Source organism: Rhinopithecus roxellana, chromosome 21 (assembly GCF_007565055.1).
Source record: "Rhinopithecus roxellana isolate Shanxi Qingling chromosome 21, ASM756505v1, whole genome shotgun sequence".
Lineage (NCBI taxonomy): Eukaryota > Metazoa > Chordata > Mammalia > Primates > Cercopithecidae > Rhinopithecus > Rhinopithecus roxellana.
Window position 1 is genome coordinate 102,031 of NC_044569.1, and position 22,433 is coordinate 124,463.

General features: G+C 44.8%; 1 protein-coding gene across 1 annotated transcript in view; it reads left to right on the forward strand.

The window, feature by feature from the left end:
- COLEC12 (collectin subfamily member 12) overlaps nucleotides 1-22,433 on the forward strand; it is a 59,656-nt gene that overhangs the window by 22,238 nt on the left and 14,985 nt on the right. Inside the window, exons 5-7 of the mRNA XM_030926175.1 lie at nucleotides 8,099-8,197; nucleotides 9,224-10,270; nucleotides 20,929-21,417. Of these exons, the coding sequence (XP_030782035.1) occupies nucleotides 8,099-8,197; nucleotides 9,224-10,270; nucleotides 20,929-21,417 (1,635 nt within the window). The remainder of the gene's footprint in view (nucleotides 1-8,098; nucleotides 8,198-9,223; nucleotides 10,271-20,928; nucleotides 21,418-22,433) is intronic.

Consider the following 22,433-nt stretch of genomic DNA (forward strand, 5'->3'; position numbering starts at 1 on the left):
AGGTTCAAGCCTTGATCCTACCATTTGTAATACAATTGTGAATGTTCAGTAAGTCAGTAAGTGCTTGCTAGTGTGCCAGGGGCCATGCTGAGTCTTCCACATGGCTCCATACCCAGGTATGAATCATACCCTCTTAGAGTTTCTGATTTCTTATCTGTAAAATGGCAATAATAATGCTACTTGTCAAGATGATTGGGATGAGCAAAGATGATGTAATTGAAGTATCTGTCCTGTGGCTGGTCCCAGGAAATCATATCTGTGTCTCTGTTCCTTGCTTCTTCCTAACCACATTACACAGATCTAGCCAGTAGAATGGCAAAACCTGTTAAAAATCCTCAGTATAGTTGAGGCTTTTAGTCCCATCTCTAAGGCCATATACATGGAAAATAATGTGCATCATTGGGTGTGTTGACTGATTAGTTTGGGCAATGGAAATCTGGAAAATTACCAGGTCATTCTATCCATTTGTGATGAGTTAGACCATGATCTAATCCCGAGCATCTTAAGTTTTTAGATGAAGCAGCAAACAGAGTAAGTGATTAAGGAAGGCTATTAAATCATGATTAGCCCTGGGCCGAGAGGGGAGTGGGAACCTGGTGAGAGAAAGGAGGGTTTTCTATGTCCCAGGTAATCCGAACTCTCTCTTTTCCTGTCGTTTAGATTATTTAGGTCATTACTCACTTCTCCATGACTTTTCCTAGTGAGCCAAGATAAAGGAGAAGCTTGAAATCAAACAGCCATTTAATAAGTATCTTTAAGTCTCAGTACTATGTAATCACATTTACTGCTAAAAGAGAGACGAGAGTGGTTTGGCAAATATATTAACATTTTGTAATTTTTACCTCTGCTAGGAAATAAAGTCTAGGACATTTATGCATTCAGAATTATACAAAAAGAGTCAAAGAAGAGGCTTTCCCCCCCCCCCTTTCTTTTTTTTCTGTTTGTTTGTTAAGGTACAGATATTTCCTCCCTTTTTATCCATGGAAAGCCCGTCCTGGCTCTGGCATGTTTTGTGTGTGCTGGTCCATTTGCCCACAGCACCTTTTCTCTGCTCTCCAGCTGAAGTGCCTCCCTCCTAACCTTCCTGTCTCGTGTAGACACATGGCAGCTCCCGAAAGCTGAATTAGGCCCCTTCCTGTTTGTTCCCATAGCACCTGGTATTTACTCTTAGCTCCTGTCACACTGTATCATTAGAGTCAATGGACTTGAGTGTGTCACCACCCAAACTACAAGTTTTCATGAAGACAAGAGACTACCTTTTATTTATTGTATCTCCCACCAGCACCTAGTCTCATGATATTTAACCAGTGCCTAGGAAAGTTCACTGGATAAATTAATGGGAGGATGGATGGATGGATGGGTGGGTGGATGGATGGATGGGTGAATGGATGGATGGAGTGTGCATTAGGGCTGCCTTCCATGAAGGCAAACAATAGATGCTCAGGGACCTCTAGGCCAATCTGCTGGTACGGGATAGCTGCCCTAAAAGCCCTTCCTGGAAACCTAATGTTTTGGAGATTGGCTTGGCCTGCTCTGTGGGGGCAGTCTCACTAAGATGAAGGAAGAAGAGATAATGGGGAGCAAGTACAAGGGGAGACAGGGTGATGTCTTGCCCCTCTTTTCTTTCCTTTGGTGCCTCCCTCCTTCAGGCCTCTGCTGACAAAAAATAAATAAAATAATACAACGTGCACTTTTGCTTTCCAAACACACCATTAATGAACTAAAATGTTGATATTTTCCAGATGTGCTTTCTCTTTACTCACACAGTGACTCCTCTTTCTTGCCGGGAAGATTCTAGTGACCCAATGTTGTAAGAGGCAGAAAGATAAGACCCGGTTCTCCCTTCACACATTCCCCCTTTGAAGTCTAGAGAAACTCTCTCTGTTAAAAAAGAAAGGAAGAAAAGAATATTCAATGAAGGAAGCGCAATAAGGCATTCCTCTGAAGGAGAAATTGAGAGGAAAGGAGTAAAAACTTTCATTTTTCAGAGTTGGCAAAGGCAACTTCATACTGTTTTGCTCAAAATTGTTCTTTACTTCTTTCATGTTACTTCCGTAGCCACAAGTTAGAATACAATGAGCTTCCTTCAAGAGAATTTGCTGAAGAAGCCAGAGAGTCGCTTAGTCACCCAGACAGGGTTTGTGCAGTGGTCGTGGCTGTGAGGCACCTCAGCCACTTTGCAGAAAACATGTTCTTGGACAGTTAAGCTTGGTACATCCTCTGCCCTAGGCTTTTTATCATTAGTCAACAGAGCTTCCATAGCAGGAGTCATCTCTTAAGTTCAACGGGTCATGTTTCTTCCAGAATATTTCCTGAACGGGAAAATCCTACTCCATTATCCTTTCCAAGAGGCAGCCTTCTAAAGGTAATTAGGATAAAGAAATAAGACAGAAATCTGAATCTTTCTCTATAAGGATCTCCTTTAATTCAACATTCCTAGTCATTGGTAGTCTACTTTGCTGCTAAGCTGGGTCAGTGTAGAAATTTACAATTGGATTACTATTTAGGCTTTCAAAGTACACATCAAATCACACTGGAGAGCGCTCTAGGATCCAGGATAACACCCTATAATCAGATTTTCTGTATTTCTGTAAGGAAACCTATAAAATGGTGTTCAAGGTAGAAATGCCGTCATTAAATTCCAGGGGAGTGTAACTGATGTTACTGGGAAGCTGCAGGTCCTGGAGAGAAGTATGTATCCCACAGTGCCATGATCAGTCTGGTACAAACACGTGTGAGCACCAGCTAGGAGCTCTGTGCTCTGTCCTCAGGGCCAAGAGCACGGCCCGTGTCTCTTGAATCCTCAATATCTAGCACTATGCCACCTACATGGCAGATGCTTCGTAAATGTCTGGTGATGTTAACTTTAAAGAGAATATAAAGAGAAATAATTCTTCCCCTTAAGGGATTCTTTATTGGAGGAAACCAGATTTAGGAAAAAGAAATACCAAAAGAGAGGCGATATGGAGTTATAGAAAGAGCGTGGATTGTGGAGTTAAACCTTCCAGCCTGGTATCCCACATAGTCCCTGACAAGCTGTGTGATTTTTAGCAAGTTACTGAACATCTCTGAGCCTCAGTCTCTTCATCTGCAAAACAGCAGTTGGAAGGATTCGCTGCAGTGATGGTGCAGTGCATCCGGCAAAGAGCAGGCACTCGATAGATAGAGGCTGTTATGATTATCATTCAAATAGAGATCGAGTTGGTATGCAGTGGAATCAAGTCGTAGGTGTGGCTGAGTACAATCGGGTAGTGAGGTGTGGAGTGGACCTTCAAGTAGAAGTGGAGTCAACAGAAGGGAAGAAGAAGTTAGTGGCCCAGGCCAAGGGATGATACCGAAGTGCTTTTATAAAAAAGGTTTTATTGTCAGAGTGTCCTAGAGAATTATACTTTGGATACTTGAAGAGGGACAGATCTTCAGGTATAATACCTGAAACATCAATATTCTGTAGAAAAATTCTACCTTAAGAAACAGTTTCCAATACAGGAGAGCACATAAGAAACCAGACTGATGGTCACCCTTCCATGTGTCCTGCTCATTTTTCTCAAATGAGAATGGTCTACAAACTGAGGTCTATGTCTGCAGGCTGGGAATTTCCAGGGTAATATAGGATGGCTCTGAGACTATATTCCTGATTGAGAATTGGTGCTAATAAATTCAGAATAAAAGCCAATAAAAGTGCTATGTGCTGTTAACAGCAAGGGTAAGTTCTGGATCTCCACCAGTCTGGTATTTTTATGCAGTAGCAGGTTCCAGCATTGCAATCCTAACATTTCCAGCTTTATACCAGGTCTTATTTTTAAACAAAGACACACACCCCCCAACGCATGTAAGCTGTTTATTAGCACTTGTGGGCGGGGAAAATAGTTTCCTTGCTGCACAGAAGAAAAAGTCAACAGATTGTTTTGTTCTTTTTTTAACGAATGTATTTATCCCTTTTATATTTATTCTACACAAACCTGAATTATCTGCCTGTGACAGTTCTCTGTTTTTCAAAACTAAAATGGAAGAAAAAGTAGAAAGGGTAGAAAATAACTGACTGTCAGCATATTTGGAGGTTTCTTTGGCTTCCAGGAAAGAAGGGCAGGACTTGAGATCCTGCATGTGGTTTGAGGACAGACCGAGGCATATGTTTTGATTTGAGGATCAAAACTGAAAGTAAACTTGTAAACATTTCTGTATTTTAGTTCTTAAAAATTAGCTTTGCTAAAAACACATATGAAACATTTTATTCTTCAGAGTTTCCAGGGATTTAGGAGTATGTGTACCTATGAAACAATCCTAAGATTATTGTAACTGCACTTCTGTGTCTATGTAGTAATTTTAAAAATAATAATTACTCAGCGAAATGTCCTACTCATTGCCAGTGCTCAGGCTTCCCTGGGTTGGTTGGGAAACATATGTGTTTGCATGCCCTGTAGCTCAGCAGGCAGATTGCTACTTATTTAAATAAATCCCTCATGCCTGTAATCCCAGCACTTTGGGAGGCCGAGGTGGGCGGATCGTCTGAGGTCAGGAGTTCGAGACCAGCCTGACCAACATGGAGAAACCCCATCTTTACTAAAAATACAAAAATTAGCTGGGTGTGGTGGCAGGCGCTGTAATCCCAGCTACTCAGGAGACTGAGGCAGGAGAATCACTGGAACCTGGGAGGCAGAAGTTGCAGTGAGCTAAGATTGTTCCATTGCACTTCAACCTGGGCAACAAGAGTGAAACTTCGTCTAAAAAAAAATTACATAAATAAATGGCATAATAAATATATATTCAATGACTACCTAGTAGCGCCACACACTGAGCTAAGAGGGAGAGATGGAACTGAATGTAAATTTTCCTGCCCTAAAGGATATAACAGTAGATAAGTCGTGACAGCACAGTGCAGTGAGTCCCGTAATAGAGAAAGGACTGCTTGCCAGGGGAATTCTGCAAGGTGCACCTCAGGAAAGGGTTCCCACAGGAAGTGACAAGCAGAGTCTTGAAGAGCAAATAGGACTTAGCTCAGTAAAAAAAACAGGGAAGAACATTCTAGGTAGAGAGAATACATGGAAAGGCTCGTGTGAGACAGCGTTTGTTGCAGTGCACACATTTCATTATGACCAGATGGTAGAAGCTTGAGGGAAAACATAGTGAACTTCTCCAGGGACAATTCCAGGATCCAAGGAGCCCGTTCACTTTGGGTCACACAAACACATGGGAACTTACTACTTCTTCCTGAGAGGAGCCAGGAGAATCTCACACAGTCGTGCGTGGGTAGAACATGTGATGAATACAATAAATTGCATCCGTTGGCTCATAATTGGTATATAAAGCATGTTCTCATTTTTTGAAGTCTTTTTTTTTTTTTGAGACAAAGTCTCACTCTTGCTCAGGCTGGAGTGCAATGGCACGATCTTAGCTCACTGCAACCTCCTCCTCCCAGGTTCAAGCAATTCTCCTGCCTCAGCCTCTCAAGTAGCTGGGATTACAGGCATGTACCACCGCAACCAGCTAATTTTTGTATTTTTAGTAGAGACGGGGTTTCACCATGTTGGCCAGGCTGGTCTTGAACTCCTGACCTCAAATGATCCACGTTGGCCTCCCAAAGGGCTGGTATTATAGGCGTGAGCCACTGCGCCCGGCCTGAAGTCTTTTTTTAAAAGCTATTTATACCAAGAAGGACAATCAGAGTTGATCCCAAGCTGCTAGAAGCTGGATCTCACATAAGTCACTTTCGGAGAAATGTCCTCTTAACATTATAGAAACGTGTACTTGAATTCATAGCTGTAGAGAATTACTGCCTTCTGAAAATGAGTAAGAACTGAAGCTTTTATTTAGTGTGGCTGTATTAGTCCGTTTTCATGCTGCTGATAAAGACATACCCAAGACTGGGAAGAACAAGAAGTTTAATTGGAATTACAGTTCCACATGGCTGGGGAGGCCTCAGAATCATGGTGGCAGGCAAAAGGCACTTCTTACATGGCAGCGGCAAGAGAAAGTGAGAAAGATGAAAAAGTGGAAACCCCAGATAAAACCATCAGATCTTGTGAGACTTACTCACTACCACGAGAATAGTATGGAGGAAACCGCCCCCACGATTCAAATCGTCTCCCACTGGGTCCCTCCCACAACACGTGGGAATTCTGGGAGATATAATTCAAGATGAGATTTGGGCGAAGACACAACCAAACTGTATCATTGCATCCCTGGCCCCTGCCAAATCTCATGTCCTCACATTTCAAAACAAAACGTGCCTTCCCAACAGTCCCACAAAGTTTTAACTCATTTCAGCATTAATCCTGAAGTCCACAGTCCAAAATCCCATCTGAGACAAGGCAAGTCCCTTCCGCCTATGAGCCTGTAAAATCCAAAGCAAGCTAGTTACTTCCTAGATACAATGAGGATACAGGTATCGGGTAAATACAGGCTTTCCGAATGGGAGAAACTGGCCAAAACAAAGGGGTACAGGCCCCATGCAAGTTCAAAATCAGCAGGGCAGTCAAATTTTAAAGCTCCAAAATTATCTCCTTTGACTCCAGGTCTCACATCCGAGTCGTGCTGACGCAAGAGGTGGGTTCCCATGGTCTTGGGCATCTCAGCCCCGGTGGCTTTGCAGGGTACAGCCTCTCTCCCTTCTGCTTTCACGGCTGGTGTTGAGTGTCTGTTGGTTTTCCAGGTGAACAGTGCAAACTGTCAGTAGATCTACCATTCTGGGGTCTGGAGAACGGGGGCCCTCTTCCCACAGCTCTACTAGGCAGTGCCCCAGTAGGGACTGTGCGGGGGCTCCAACACCACATTTCCCTTCCACACTGCCCTAGCAGAGGTTCTCCATGCACACCCTGCCCCTGCAGCAAACTTCTGCCTGGGTATCCAGGAGTTTCCATACATCCTCAGAAATCTAGGCGGAGGTTCCCAAACCTCAATTATTGATTTATGTGCACTCACAGGCTCCACACCATGTGAAAGCTACCAAGGCTTGAGGCTTGCACCCTCTGAAGCCACGGCCCCAGCTCTACATTGGCCCCTTTCAGCCATGGCTGGACCGTCTGGGACACAGGGCACCGAGTCCCTAGGCTGCACACAGCATGGGGACCCTGGGCCCGGCCCACGAAACCATTTTCTCCTTGGCCTCCAGGCCAGTGATGGGAGGGGCTGCTGTGAAGGCTCTGGCATGCCCTGAAGACATTTTCCCCTTTGTCTTGGGGATTAACATTTCAGACGGCAAGAGAAAATAAGATGCGAAAGTGGAAACCCCTGATAAAACCATCAGATCTTGTGAGACTTATTCATTACCAGGAGAACAGTATAGGGGAAACCACCCCCATTATTCAAATTATCTCCCACCAAGTCCCTCCCACAACACATGGGAATTGGGGGAGTATAATTTAAGATGAGATTTGGGTGAGGACACAACCAAACACTATCAGTAGCATTACTTTCCCTATCATATACAATCAAGAAGACGCTATCAAAAAATACTTCTTGGCAAATCATTGTTTGGAAACACCACTCAGGCATCTACTTGAGAATTGATAAACTACAGAATCCATTGTCACTAACAAAAAGCAGATTTCCAGGGCGTTGTGGTGGAACTCATAACAGAAAGTGGCAGACACTCTTGACTTTGCGTCCTTTCTATGATGATTTTATGTATAGACTTGAGCTGGGTTTTCCTTACCCATGGAATCCTCTTCTAGGTAAACGAGTCCCACCTGCCAAGAATGTTAGGGAAGCTGATGAGTGGCAACATTTTGTAAATTATCACAGTGTGCTGTGCCTTCGTCTATGGAAATTAATATAGGAAATAACAGATTAGGGACTTCTAAAATGCATGAAAATTTTTAAATTAGTTCCAAATGATTTCTGAAACATCCAAGGCATTATAGAATCATAAGAATCGTTAAGAACATACAATTCTCAACTAAGTAAATTGTACCCCTGGGTTTTGTGGCAAGTAAGTTATTTTTCCAAAAAGATGGCTTTTCTTTCCTATATTTGATTTCAGTGACACTTTTTTTGTTCAATCTGTTTCCTTTGTTCCATAATGAAATGATCTCTTGTTTTGAAACTGAAAAATCAAACATGAGCAGGTATGTGTACTAATGCATCATTTTCCAAATCTTAGTTGTAGAGAAAATGGACAATGTCACCGGAGGCATGGAGACATCTCGCCAAACCTATGATGACAAGCTCACAGCAGTGGAAAGTGACCTGAAAAAATTAGGTAATGTGTGACAAGATTGAACCATTAAGTGAAATCCCCTGACTCTGCATAAATGACCACAGCCTCTTAGAATGATGTTGCTATAAACTCCCCATTCACCCAGAAGGACGTTCAATTTTTGTGTTGCATGTTGAGTCTTCCCTCATGATTTAATTCAAATGCTTAAATTTTAAAGTTAAGGGTCAATTTTGGAATTATGTCCTGCCAAAAATACTATTATGTACCAAATAATATCTGAAGATCAATCCTGACTGAACCCACAAATACCCTTTATTAAAAACTGTCAGGCCGGGTGCGGTGGCTCAAGCCTGTAATCCCAGCACTTTGGGAGGCCGAGACGGGCGGATCACGAGGTCAGGAGATCGAGACCATCCTGGCGAACATGGTGAAACCTCGTCTCTACTAAAAAATACAAAAAACTAGCCGGGCGAGGTGGCGGGCGCCTGTAGTCCCAGCTACTCGGGAGGCTGAGGCGGGAGAATGGCATAAACCCGGGCGGCGGAGCTTGCAGTGAGCTGAGATCCGGCCACTGCTCTCCAGCCTGGGCGATAGAGCGAGACTCCGTCTCAAAAAAAAAAAAAAAAAAACTGTCAGATAAATAGGAATTTACTGAGCACTTTTGAAATACTTTACATAGAAGAATTGTAGAAATTAAGTTATAAAGTAAAAGATCCTAGCATATTCTATTCCTTGATTTTTGCTTTCATTAAAAAAATTGGGAAATTTAAAAGGTTATTTTCTTCTTGACATCCTGCCCACTGCCCTAAAATCTAGTAAATTCCCCCTCCCTCTTTGAGAAAAATGTTCAGCCAAGTTTGTCATTCCTAGTTCTGGGCATCCTTTCTGATTCCCCAGGACCCAGTTTTAATAGATATGTACATCTTACTAATGCAGAGCTGTCCGCTTATACTGCCAATTTTGCATCTAAAATACAGTGCATACCAGTTAAGTGTGTTTGGGATCTTTGGCCTTGACTGAACACTTCTCCACACCACCAATGTAAGTCACAGATATTTCTTATTCCAGGTGACCAAACTGGGAAGAAAGCTATCAGCACCAACTCAGAACTCTCCACCTTCAGATCAGACATTCTAGATCTCCGTCAGCAACTTCGTGAGATTACAGAAAAAACCAGCAAGAACAAGGATACGCTGGAGAAGTTACAGGCGAGCGGGGATGCACTGGTGGACAGGCAGAGTCAACTGAAAGAAACTTTGGAGAATAATTCTTTCCTCATCACCACTGTGAACAAAACCCTCCAGGCGTATAATGGCTATGTCACGAATCTGCAGCAAGATACCAGCGTGCTCCAGGGCAATCTGCAGAACCAAATGTATTCTCATAACGTGGTCATCATGAACCTCAACAACCTGAACCTGACCCAGGTACAGCAGAGGAACCTCATCACGAATCTGCAGCGGTCTGTGGATGACACAAGCCAGGCTATCCAGCGAATCAAGAACGACTTTCAAAATCTGCAGCAGGTTTTTCTTCAAGCCAAGAAGGACACGGATTGGCTGAAGGAGAAAGTGCAGAGCTTGCAGACGCTGGCTGCCAACAACTCTGCTTTGGCCAAAGCCAACAATGACACCCTGGAGGATATGAACAGCCAGCTCAACTCATTCACAGGTCAGATGGAGAACATCACCACTATCTCTCAAGCCAATGAGCAGAACCTGAAAGACCTGCAGGACTTACACAAGGATGCAGAGAATAGAACAGCCATCAAGTTCAACCAACTGGAGGAACGCTTCCAGCTCTTTGAGACAGATATTGTGAACATCATTAGCAATATCAGTTACACAGCCCACCACCTGCGGACGCTGACCAGCAATCTAAATGAAGTCAGGACCACTTGCACAGATACTCTAACCAAACACACGGATGATCTGACCTCCTTGAATAATACCCTGGCCAACATCCGTTTGGATTCTGTTTCTCTCAGGATGCAACAAGATTTGATGAGGTCGAGGTTAGACACTGAAGTAGCCAACTTATCAGTGATTATGGAAGAAATGAAGCTAGTAGACTCCAAGCATGGTCAGCTCATCAAGAATTTTACAATACTGCAAGGTAAGTCGAAATTCTGAATTTGTATTTGTATTAGTTGTCTATTGCTGCATAACAAGTTACTGTAAAACTTGGCAATTTAAAACAATAGATATTAATCATCTCATATGTTTCTGTGGTTTCTGTGGACCAGGAATTCAAGAGCAGCTTAGCTAGGTGGTCCTGACTCACTGTTGTTCATGAGGTTGTGTCAGGATCTCAGCCAGGGCTGCAGTCATCTGAAGGCTTGACTGTGGCTCGAGTGTCTGCTACTAAAGTGGCCTATTCACATAGCTCTTGGCAGGAGGCCTCAGTTCCTTGCTGTGTGAAATTGCTTGTGTGTCCTCACAATGTGGCAGCTGGCTGCCGCCAGAACAAGGAATTCAAGAGAGAGAACAAGAAGGAAGCTACCATGACATACTAGCCTCAGAAGCCACGCACCATCACATCCACTGTATTCTGTTTCTTAGAAATAAGTCACTAAGTCCAGTCCACACTCAATGCAAGGGGAATTAAGTTCCACATCTTGAAAAGAAGTGTAACTAAGAATCTGTGAACAGTACTTAAAGGGGCTCCATTAATTATTTGTTGAGTGAAAGGTTGGTTAATTTGAATTTTCTTCATCTGTGAGCCATTTCAATGCAACATAAATTGGGCTCCTCTGAAAGCAAGATCAAGTTTTTCAAGTCACAAAGCTACCATTAAAGGAGTTACATGTCATGAGTAGATGAATGGTTGGCCATCACAGTAACTGTAAGGCCACAGAGGAGTTCTGGTAGGTGTGGTGGCTCATGCCTGTAATCTTAACACTTTGGGAGGCTGAGGTGTGAGGATCGCTTGAGACCAGGAGTTTGAGACCAGCCTGGGCAACATAGCAGTATCCCATCTCCTAAATAAATAAATGAATGAATACATACATATAATCTGAATTTTACTGTTATCCAGATCATCCATGCAAATTAAAAGTCCTTGACTCAGATTAAGTCTATAGTTGAAGATTTACAGCATCATATATTAATAGTATTTTCCAGTCACAAACTATTTTCACAGTTTTTACATTGAAAGTACTATGTGGAAGATGCTGTGCTCAGCAGTCTGGGTAATACAGAGAAAAGCAAATGGTCCTCACCCTTAGGTAGTTTAACATAAAGAGAATTTCAGGGCATGAGAAGATGGACTGTAAGCAAACATTCAAGGGGAAGGGATTACACAAGAGCATGAGTCACTAGGGGCCACCTTGGGGTATTTCCTCCACACTGGTCGAATGATCAAGAATAACAAATGGTAGTTAGTTAATAAGTCCCTGTGAGGCTGAAGGTGGATGCGGATAGCAGATGGCAGGATTCTGTTCAATAGCTTTGTCAGTGACTAGCATGGATGACCTACTGAAGCAATGCTTGTGTGACTTGAAACTGAATATGCCAGCCAGTGGCTGATATAATCATAATCCACAACGATCTAGAGAGGCCAGAAGAGTATCAAGATGTCAACCAAATGAAGTAGATAGGAATACATGTAAAATCCTGCTCATAAATGGATGAGACAAAACAGATAAATGTTGATAGGAAGCCATGGCTGGAAGGAAGTGTGCATGAAACATGGGGATTTTAGTTGACTGGAAGCAGTTAAATGTGTCTTCCAGGGAAGGTAATGTGATCTTTGACTGTGTTAATAAAAAGGGAAGTAATATCTGACTCTGTTCAGTATGCCAAGACCATCTCTGGAACATAATGTTTACTTTGAGGAGCCCCTTTCAAAAGAGACATTCCCAGATCAGCCTGCTCCGAAAAGCAGCACCAGAATGATAGCAGCTAGAAACCATGTGCTGTGAGGAAGGGTTGAGGACCTGGGAGCTTTCACCCCTAGGAGAGACTGCTCAGTGGAGAACAAGACAGCCATCTGTACTTATTTAAAGCTGGTCTGTCTTAGGAATGAACAGACTTTGGCTGTCTGGTGCCAAACCCTATGCCATTAACTCCAAGGATAGTCACCGAAAGTGTGTGCCCCTCCCCACTGTACCCGGTCACCCCAGAGGGAGCCTAGAAGGTCAGGGAGTTGGGATTTTATTCTAAGTGTGAGGGGGAGGTTTTAAGCAAGATGTTGAGATGATAGAGAGCAGGGAGGGGTCAGTGAGAGCAGGGACCAGCTGTTGGCCTAGAATGCTGGCAGTGGAGAAGGGAGAAGTGGGTACCCTCATTTAGGAGGAGAGTTGGAGATAGAATCAAGGGCTTCCCTTTCCTTGCCCTGACAACAGGGACCCCAGCTTTAGGAGGTCCCGGCCGGCCTCCCCCAACCAAGCCTCTGCTGAGGTGAGGAGTCTATGGCCTCAAGGTGCTGTGAGTATTCAGAGCCCACACCAAACCCTGCTTGTCCATGTTTGTGCCCAGGACCCTGGAATTCCCTACCCAATGTGCCCAGAAGCAAAGGGGCAGCCAAGAGATACCTGTGTGTCGTAGGGATTGGGGGTGATGTGGACAGAAATTGAACACACAGTAGGGGGTTGGTGTGAGTGTCTGGACGAGACTGGCGGGCAGGACCTGCTGATGGACTGGCTGTGGGGAGTGAGTGAAAGAGAGGAACAGGATGTTTCCTAAGTCTTTAGCATGAGCAATGAGGTGGATGGTGATCCAGACTGGGGAGTTGCAGAAAAAGAGAGGCCCATGTAGACACTTTAAGGGGAAGATGTCTATTATAATAGAATGAGGTTTCTGACTCATGGAAAAGCATATGTGATTAAAAAAAAAAAAATCTCAATTCTGAAACCAGGCTCCAAGGTGCTTCAGAGACACTATCACATTTATTCCTGGTCTTGTTCACTGTACTTTCTGTGAGTTGATCTGAGAAGCTTCCTAGGCCAACCAAGCTGGTCCCTTTCTATTCACTCTCTTCCACTGCCTCCAGACCAGCAATACCCAGCAGGTATTCCAAGGGAATGAGAGACTGAGGGGAAGAACGAACTCCACTTCTGAATGCAAGTGTTTTCTTCCACACCTTTTCTCTCTAGCACCTTTCCCTTTCTGTACATGCAGATCTCATCCCTGAGGATGAGGGGCAGATGGATAAAGCAGGATGGATTAACATTGGCTTATGTGGGGCTGGCGTCTGCAAGATTCAAAATAATCTGATGCTTTCTAGAAAATTCCTGTTGACTCACACTTAATGAACCCCAGTGCTCACTGTCCAGTTCAGCCACATAGACATTTGCTGCATTAAGAAGTGGGAGCTGAAGCTGACTAACTGTGCTGAAGGCAGATGATAGTGTAGAGATAGATGTTCACATCTATCTCTACATCCATCAGCCAAGAAGCCTTGTTAAGAAAACCTTATTTTTTGGGAGTTCACAACCAGCCTGACCAACATGGAGAAACCTCATCTCTACTAAAAAGACAAAATTAGCTGGGTATGGTAGCACATGCCTGTAGTCCCAGCCACTCAGGATGCTAAGGCAGCAGAATCGCTTGAACCCGGGAGGCAGAGGTTGTAATGAGCTGAGATTGCACCATTGCACTCTATCCTGGGCAAAAAGAGCGAAACTCCATCTCAAAAAAAAAAAAAAAGCCTTATTTTTTGATACAAATAATATAAAGATTTTTATTCTAATTATGTACATAGAGGACTTCTCACACATGTTTCTAGGTACAAAGATCACTCCAACTCCTGGGCTGTTCCTCTGCAAACTAAGGAATGGTCAGTTGCATCCTTCCTGTACAACCAGACATTTTCCCTCTCTGCTCTTTCGAAAGGCATCAGATTTAATGAGTGAGAACAAGAGCTCTGCAATCAGACAGGGCTGGATTCATGTAGCAAGTTCCTTATCCTCTCAAGTGCCTCTGTTTGCTCATCTGTGTGTACCTTTTAAAGTTATGAGGACCCGAAGAAGTAATATAAAGAAAGTACTTAGTGCAGTGTCTAGAGTGGGGTCAGCATAACATCCAAATGTAAATAAGGTCACTTCCTTCAAAGCTTTCCCTTCTGCTGCACCTGTAGCCAGTACATCAGTGGAAAACAAAACAGCTTCATATGCACAAAGAGTAAAATCACACATGCGGGGTTAAAGATGATTTGAGTCTAAAAGTACTTACTGCTTGGTTTCTAGTGCCCAGCCCTAGAGATGAATCAGACCCCAGGGATGCTGACATCTAGCTAGCTTTCATTCATTTTCTCAGGCCACATTTCTGGGGTGTCTGTGCTATGCCAATCACGCTGCTAAGCCCTTGGATAAATTATCAGCTTTCATTGTTACAACTCTTTAAGGGGGGAGTTATTGACGTTCCCTATTTGCAGGGGAAGGAACTGAGACTCAGAGAGCCTGAGTAACTTATCCAAGGCCAAACAGCTAGTAAATGGCAGACAGTGCCAAACTCAGGTCTGTCTAGTTGCAAACTCATGCTTCCACCATGAATAGATAACATGTTTGGAGAGGTGGAAATGACAGAGTTTATTGACAGCAGAGCAGTTGGTTAAAGTTTCAGTAGGGATTGACATTTGAGCTGAACCTTGAAAGGTGCACATGAAGGCTGACGGGACAGGGGACAGCACAGTGTGGGTCAGGCAGGGGCCTCAGTTCCTCCCATTATCAACCACTCCCTCGTGCTGCACTTCCCCAAACAAGACGGCATGGCTGGAGATCCCGGAGAGCAGCCATTAACAGGCTCAGAAGCAGATCATGGACAGTTGGCAAGAAACTGGTTAAATACACCCTGCTCTGTGGACAAGGCACTTCCAAGGCTTTCCAGAAGCCCAGTTGTATTTTTTTAATCTGTACATTCCGTTTCACCTCAGTGAAGCACAATGATTTTTTCCTATGGTAGGCATTTAATAAATATTTGATTAATTTAAGTGCATTCAAAGTAGATTTTTTGTTTTTTGTTTTTTGAGACGGAGTCTCTCTCTGTCGCCCAGGCTGGAGTGTAGTGGCCGGATCTCAGCTCACTGCAAGCTCCGCCTCCCGGGTTTACGCCATTCTCCTACCTCAGCCTCCCGAGTAGCTGGGACTACAGGACCCTGCCACCTCGCCCGGCTAGTTTTTTGTATTTTTTAGTAGAGACGGGGTTTCACCATGTTAGCCAGGATGGTCTTGATCTCCTGACCTCGTGATCCGCCCGTCTTGGCCTCCCAAAGTGCTGGGATTACAGGCTTGAGCCACCGCGCCTGGCCTCAAAGTAGATTTTTAAATGAGAAGAAAAACATCGGATTGTATCGCTGTTTTTCCTCTACCTTGTCTATCTTCCAATCTTACCACCAGTGGGTCTTAACATTGAGTCTCTAAGATTTTGGATGGCAGTAAGAATTAAAGCAGTTTCTCTTCCTTTTGTTAAGCACCAGCGGTTTTGTTGGAAAACACATTTGAAACTTCTCTTGCGTAGGAAACTGGACTGGGCACCTCTCAGGCCTACAGTTTGATTTATCAAAGCACAAACAGCACAATGATTTAAAGTCTTCCATCCTCTTTGAACTGCTTGTTTAGAAAATACAGATTTTCAAGGCTCCCAAAACTGTGGGGCCTGGGGACGAGGGGGTAGAGGTGTCACTGACAGCACAAACCCCGGGCTGCTTGGAGCCCTGGTATTGGTCATATTCAGGCATCTCTGGAGCTTGTGACGGCTTTACCAGCCACATGGGCATCCTGGCATTTCAGAAACCTGAGCCAGTGAGCCACCCGTACTTGGCCTTGACATTGAGTTAAAATTTCACTCAGTTTGAAGGCAAACCTCAAATGTCCTTCCATGTAGGACGTCGCATGTTTCCACGCGGCGCTGCGGCTTTCTCAACCCTGAATTCAAGTTGTTGCTGCACAAGCTCATAAATACTCTGTTCTTTTTTTTTTTTTTTTTTCTTGCTTTCAGGCACTAAGGGCAGCTTCCATTTTATTTTATTATTTCATTTTATTTTCACCTTGACAGCTGCCCAATAAAATATTCAAGTGAGACCTCAAAGCCTGAGATCATCCAGATGCTAATCAGCAGTGCCAGCATCCCGGGTCCTAGAGGAAAACAAGCCCTGGCATTAATAATCTACTTTTTATGAGGATCCAGTGTTGACTTTTTAAATGGCTTTAGCTCTTTTTCTCAACGATTTTTTTAAAAGAAAAAAGAAATCCAGGAAATTTCTAGCCTGTCTTAATGAACCAAAGTAGATTATGTGAATCTCCTGATCTGTAAGACATATAGAATATGTTTTGACCTAACCAGCATCTGAAGGCAGAGAGTGCCAGCTCCTTTGGTTTTTGGAAGGCTGGGGCAACTGTAGTGGAAGACACCAATCACAGTGTACTTGCCAGTTTAGCCACAGTCAGAAATATGAAGCCTTATCTGATTAAGAGAAAGACAGGTAACCTATTTAAGATGGATGTGGTACTTCGGATGGGGAAATTGGTTTTTACACTAATCCAGCTGGGAAATCAATCACAAGTAGAACTGTAGATCTTTATTAACGGCAAAAACGTGCATTTCCCCCCAGTATTTATTTCCTTCCTTTACAAGATCTGGAGATTAGCACCTGCTGGAATCTTGTGCTATCTGTGGGATCCACGTTTTTTGTTGTTCTTCACATAAGCCACAACTTACACATTGAGTGGGTGGGGAGATTCAATAGCCACTTCCAGTCCAGAGGAAACTGGCTGAACACCATAAACTACCCTACCCCAGAAAGAAACAGGATGAATGAAAAGCTTCACCCCAGGTGAGGGAGGCCTTGGATTCATGTCAGGAGAGGAAGGGAGAGTTGTATCTTTGGAACTCTGTCAGAAGCTAGAAGAAGGTGTTCTGAAAAAATACAGCTCCCCCCACCAGCAGACACGAGCCTGTGATCAGTTCCTCTTTCATGGTCACAGGTAAACTCATTTCCTGTAACTTGCAAGGATAGCACCAACCCCAGATGTAAGTGATGGAGAAACACAAATTATCAGCAAAAAAAAAAAAAAAAAGAGAGAATACAGCTAAAGATTATTTCTTAAAACACTTGAATTTCCCAATATGCCATCTTCATTATTTGGATTTCCTAAAGTTAAACACAGAACATAAGTAAAACAGAAATAGTTGAGAAAAAAGTTTAATTTTGCAGTTACTCCACATACACTAGAATTTTTTGTTTTGTTTTGGCCTAAATTGTCAGTATGTTTTCCCTAGAACTATCCATAATGCTACATCTGTTGTGGGGGAAGGTACGTGGCACCTTCACCACTATTCATCTCTGGGATGCTATTTCCCAGCTACACAGAGGCACTAAGTTACTTTTTTTAAGGAGATAGATCTGGCAGCAAAAGTCTGCCTTCCCTCTCTTTACTAAATGGCATAGGCCATTTAGGTGAGCCTGACCAGGTTAGGCAGAAAAAACGTCCAACTGTGGATGTGGACACCCACTGGATTAATTCATGAGGGTCAGTAGCAAGGAAAGATGGATCTCCTTATGATTATTTCATAGTGGCAGCCACAGCCCACCTGATACAGAGAATATTATAAGATGCAGGACACCAGGCAGGTCACGCTTCCCCAAAAACCTATCCCTTCTGATCTCACCTGGGGCACAAAATGTGAGCATTAGAGTGCTGGACTTTTTAACCGTGATGCGCATGTATTTGGATAAACACTTGCTTAATAGTGACTATGGGCCAGACCCTACAAGGGGCTAGACGTGGAGAAGGGTCTTGAGTAGAAAAAATAAGAACTAAAAGATTAGAGAAGAAGAGAAAACTTCCATCTGAAGTGGCCTGGGAGGATGCCAGGAATTTTACCAAAGGACATGGGCAGAGGAAATTGTCAGAGAAGAGATGTGTGGAAAGTACAGAAGACGATAGAATAAACACAGGCGAGACTAGGCTGGGAGGAGCCTTCATGCCACACTGATCAGGTGGGGCTGCATATTCTTGAGCAAGTGGCGATGAGAGCTGGGCTTAAGGAAGACAAAAGGCAGAGTGGAATGAATGGAGAGGAATCACAGGTAGGAAGATCAATTAAGAAGTTACCATGAACACCTTCCAAAAAAGACAGAGAGAGGTGGGAAGAAGAGAGCCTGCACTAGGGTCATGACCAGGGTCAGGGCAAGGAAGAGGGTTGTGGCAATGTGGTGGGAGAAGGGATGATGAGAGGTGAACATGCACAGCAAAGAGACAAGAAGTTCAGCTGTGGACACGCAGGTTAGAGGTGCTGGCAGAACCAGAGAAAATGGACCCTTCAACTAGCAGGTGCAAATAAGGGCTCAGAGCCCAGGGTTGCTGAAGACAAGTAGGAGTCAACAGGAGCTGTGGGCAGAGGTCAGTGACATGGGTCTAGGTAGAAGTGACTTCATCATCCCTAAGTCTTCTAAAGTCTCCCATTTATGGAGCAGATAACACTAGAAAGAATGCATTTAGGCCAGTCCTTGCCATTAGCATAAACTCTCTTACCACTGGAAGAGGGTCCTGCTAATAAATCTGTGAGCAGCATATGAGTAGCCTTCCATAAGCAAACTAAGTCCAGAGCCTAAGCTTCTGCTAAGAGAGAACACAGATGGATTGGCTTGACTGGGAGCCGTGGATGTTAGGGTACAGTAGACATCCATCAAGACCTAGGGTGGGGAAGGAGACAGGGAGATCCCCCTAGAAAGGTGGGAAGGATTTCTTCATGGTTCTGTCCTCAGACCAATGGGAGAGGGAGGACAAGGAGCAGGAGGGATAAAGGAACTTAGGGTAGATCTGCCACCCATCCTCCATTGCTCCAGCACTTCTATCCTTCTAACTTTACAGGCTTTCTGCTTCTGTAGAAAAAGTAAGGCCAGGCACAGTGTCTCACACCTGTAATCCCAGCACTTTGAGAGTCCGATGGGAGAGGATCGCTTGAGGCCAGGAATTCGAGGTCAGCCTGGGCAACATAGTGAGACCCCCATCTCTAGAAAAAAATTAAAAATTTAAAAGTAGGTAATGTGGCACAAGCCTGTAGTCCTAGCTACATGGGAGGAAGCTGAGGTTGGAGGATTGCTTCAGCCCAAGAGTGCAAAGTTGCAGTGAGCTATGATCATGCCACTGTGCTCCAGCCTGGGTGACAGAGTGAGACTGTCTCTAAAAAAATAAAGTGAGACTCTGTCGCTAAAAAAGAGAGAGAGAGAGAATAAGTGTGGCCTTTTATTGTTCATGCAGAATTGTGAGATTTCAGAAACTCTCAGATTCATTCATTTCAACATCAGAAGACCGGAGTTCATGCCCCAGCTCCACTACTAAATTGTGGTTGACCATGTCTTACTCTCCTTGGTATCTGTTCCTAGTAGCTAAGTATCCTCGAACAAATAGTCTGGCATCTCGTCTGTCCAGGGAGAATTCTACATCACAGGCAAGATCAGGTGGCATAATGTATGTGAAAGTACCTTGAAAATTGTCTCACTATACAGTTCCTGGTAGGGGATTATTTGTGTGAAATTTCCTGTTACCTCTGAGAAATTAAAGAAAGAAAAACAATCCTGTGTTCGTGGGCCTCTGCGGGATGATGGGGATGAGCAGTATTTGCTTTTCTTCCCAATTTGATGGTCCACATAACTTTTTTCTCTAGCCTACCTTCCTTATGTATATTATTAGACTTACAAAGCAACTCAGAGAGTTTGGACACCTGTCCACAATGGGCAGCAAAGCCCCACCAGGCTTTCCCACAGAGACCTCCCGTCCCTCTGAGTTGGCCCACGGGTGAGTGAGGCTCAGCCCTAAGGACACCAGCGTCCCCACAGCTTTGGTGGATAGCACAGGCATGCCAGCTGGGCTACGACAGAGAGAAAGGTTATAGGGAAGTTACAGGCTTGGTTATAGGGAGAGAATTAATACATCAATGCCTGTCAACACCTGATGGCATGTTTTGGTCTCCTTCAGTTCTTTATCCCATAATACCTTAACACGGTGCTTGTCATATAATAGGTCTTTAATAAATATTTATCAAAGTAAGGAAAACAGGAAATACATAAGAGGAAATCCTGATCCTGGTCTGCACAACTTTCCTGCTGATGACAGCATAGGCCCAGGTGACTAAGAGAACCCAGTTTAATCGTGTGAGTCACTGTGAAGAATAAGCCCCTGGCTGTCAGCGTCACCATGAAGGACCTCAGTGGGGCACTAAAAAGGTGTGCACCGTTACAATACATTCTCAAAGCTTGAAGAGGAAGGGTGAACTTACTGAAGAACACACAGTATCTTGGCTTGCTCGGGCTGCCGTAACAAAGTACACAGACTGGGAGGCTTGAACAACAGACATTTCTTTCCTTACGGTTCTGGAGGCCGCAAGTCCAAGATCAAAGTGTCAGCAGTGTTGTTTCCTCCAAGGCCTCCCTCCTTGGTTTGCAGTGTCCATCTTCTCCCTGTGTCCTCAGGTGATCTTTCCTCTATGGGTCTGTGACCTAATCCCCTGTTCTTGAAGGACACCAGTCCTATTGGATTAGGGTCACCCATGTCACCTTGTTTTAACTCGATGACCTCTGTAAAGGCCGTGTCTCTAAGTAAGTCCCATCCTGAGGTGCTGGGGGTTAGGACTTCAACATAAGAATTTGGAGGACATAATTTAGCCCATAACAGTCAACAGTCGTATGATAAACAAATAATCTTTCCCTAATGTGTATATTTTGTATGCCAGGTTTTTTTAGTTTAGAGATTTTGTAAGAAGAAAAATCATTCATAACTATCATTCACAGTGGATTTCATGTTGACACTTTTTTTAAAATTTATGTTTTAGGTCCACCGGGCCCCAGGGGTCCGAAAGGTGACAGAGGATCCCAGGGACCCCCTGGTCCAACTGGCAACAAGGGACAGAAAGGAGAGAAGGGGGAACCTGGACCGCCTGGCCCTGCGGGTGAGAGAGGCCCAATTGGACCAGCAGGTCCCCCCGGAGAGCGTGGCGGCAAAGGATCTAAAGGCTCCCAGGGCCCCAAAGGTTCCCGTGGTTCCCCCGGGAAGCCCGGCCCTCAGGGCCCCAGTGGGGACCCAGGCCCCCCAGGCCCACCAGGCAAAGAAGGACTCCCTGGCCCCCAGGGCCCTCCTGGCTTCCAGGGACTGCAGGGCACTGTGGGGGAGCCTGGGGTTCCTGGACCTCGGGGACTGCCAGGCTTGCCTGGGGTACCAGGCATGCCAGGCCCCAAGGGCCCCCCCGGCCCTCCCGGCCCATCAGGAGCAGTGGTGCCCCTGGCCCTGCAGAATGAACCAACCCCGGCACCAGAGGACAATGGTAAGTCCGAGTCCTCCCTCCAGCCAGGGGGACAGGGCAGTGCATGTGCTTGAGACTGAGCCAGCCCCTAGTGTGTGGCCCCACCCATGTTACTTGTTTTTGTTTTTGTTTTTGTTTGAGACAGGGTCTCACTCTGTCACCCAGGCTGGAGTGCCATGTCGTGATCTCAGCTCAATGCAACCTCCACCTCCCGAGTTCAAGCAATTCTCCTGCCTCAGCCTCCCAAGTAGCTGGTACTACAAGCGTGTGCCACCACGGCCAGCTAATTTTTGTATTTTTAGTAGAGAGGGTTTTTCACCATGTTGGCCAGGCTGGTCTCAAACTCCTGGCCTCAAGCGATCCGCCTGCCTTAGTCTCCCAAAGTGCTGGGATTACAGGTGTGAGTCACCACATCTTGTCCCCCGCTCCATATTATTTAACAGCAAAGGCATCATAGGGGCTGGCACAGGAGCCCTGCTGCCAAAACAGGTCTGCACACCAGTCATGTGTTTCTCTGTAAACACCATCAGATTCTCTAGCACTCATTGTTTTATGTAGTATGTTATGTATGTATGGGACAGGGCCTCACTCTGTCACCCAGGCTGGAATGACAGAGTGAAGTGGTGCAAACATAGCTCACTGCAGCTTTGACCTCCTGGGCTTAGGCAATCTTCCCACTCAGACTCCTGCGTAGCTGGGACCACAGGGGTGTGCCACCACACCTGGCTACTTTTTTATTTTCATTTTTTGTAGAGACAGGGTCTTGTTATATTGCCCGGGCTGGTCTTGAACTCCTGGTCTCTGGCAACCCTCCTGCCTCAGTCTTGCAACGTGCTGGGATTCCAGGTGTGAGCCACGGCACCGGCTCTTGCACTTGTTTATTTATAGGAGGCAGCCCTCAGAAGACAAACACAATGCAAAACATTTCCTTCAGGGAAGCCTGCGGCTGGCCGCCCTGACCACTCTTGCCTCATTTTACATCCTCACTCTGGGGATAGATGGGCTCCCTCCGTTAGCTCCATCAACATGCAGATAGA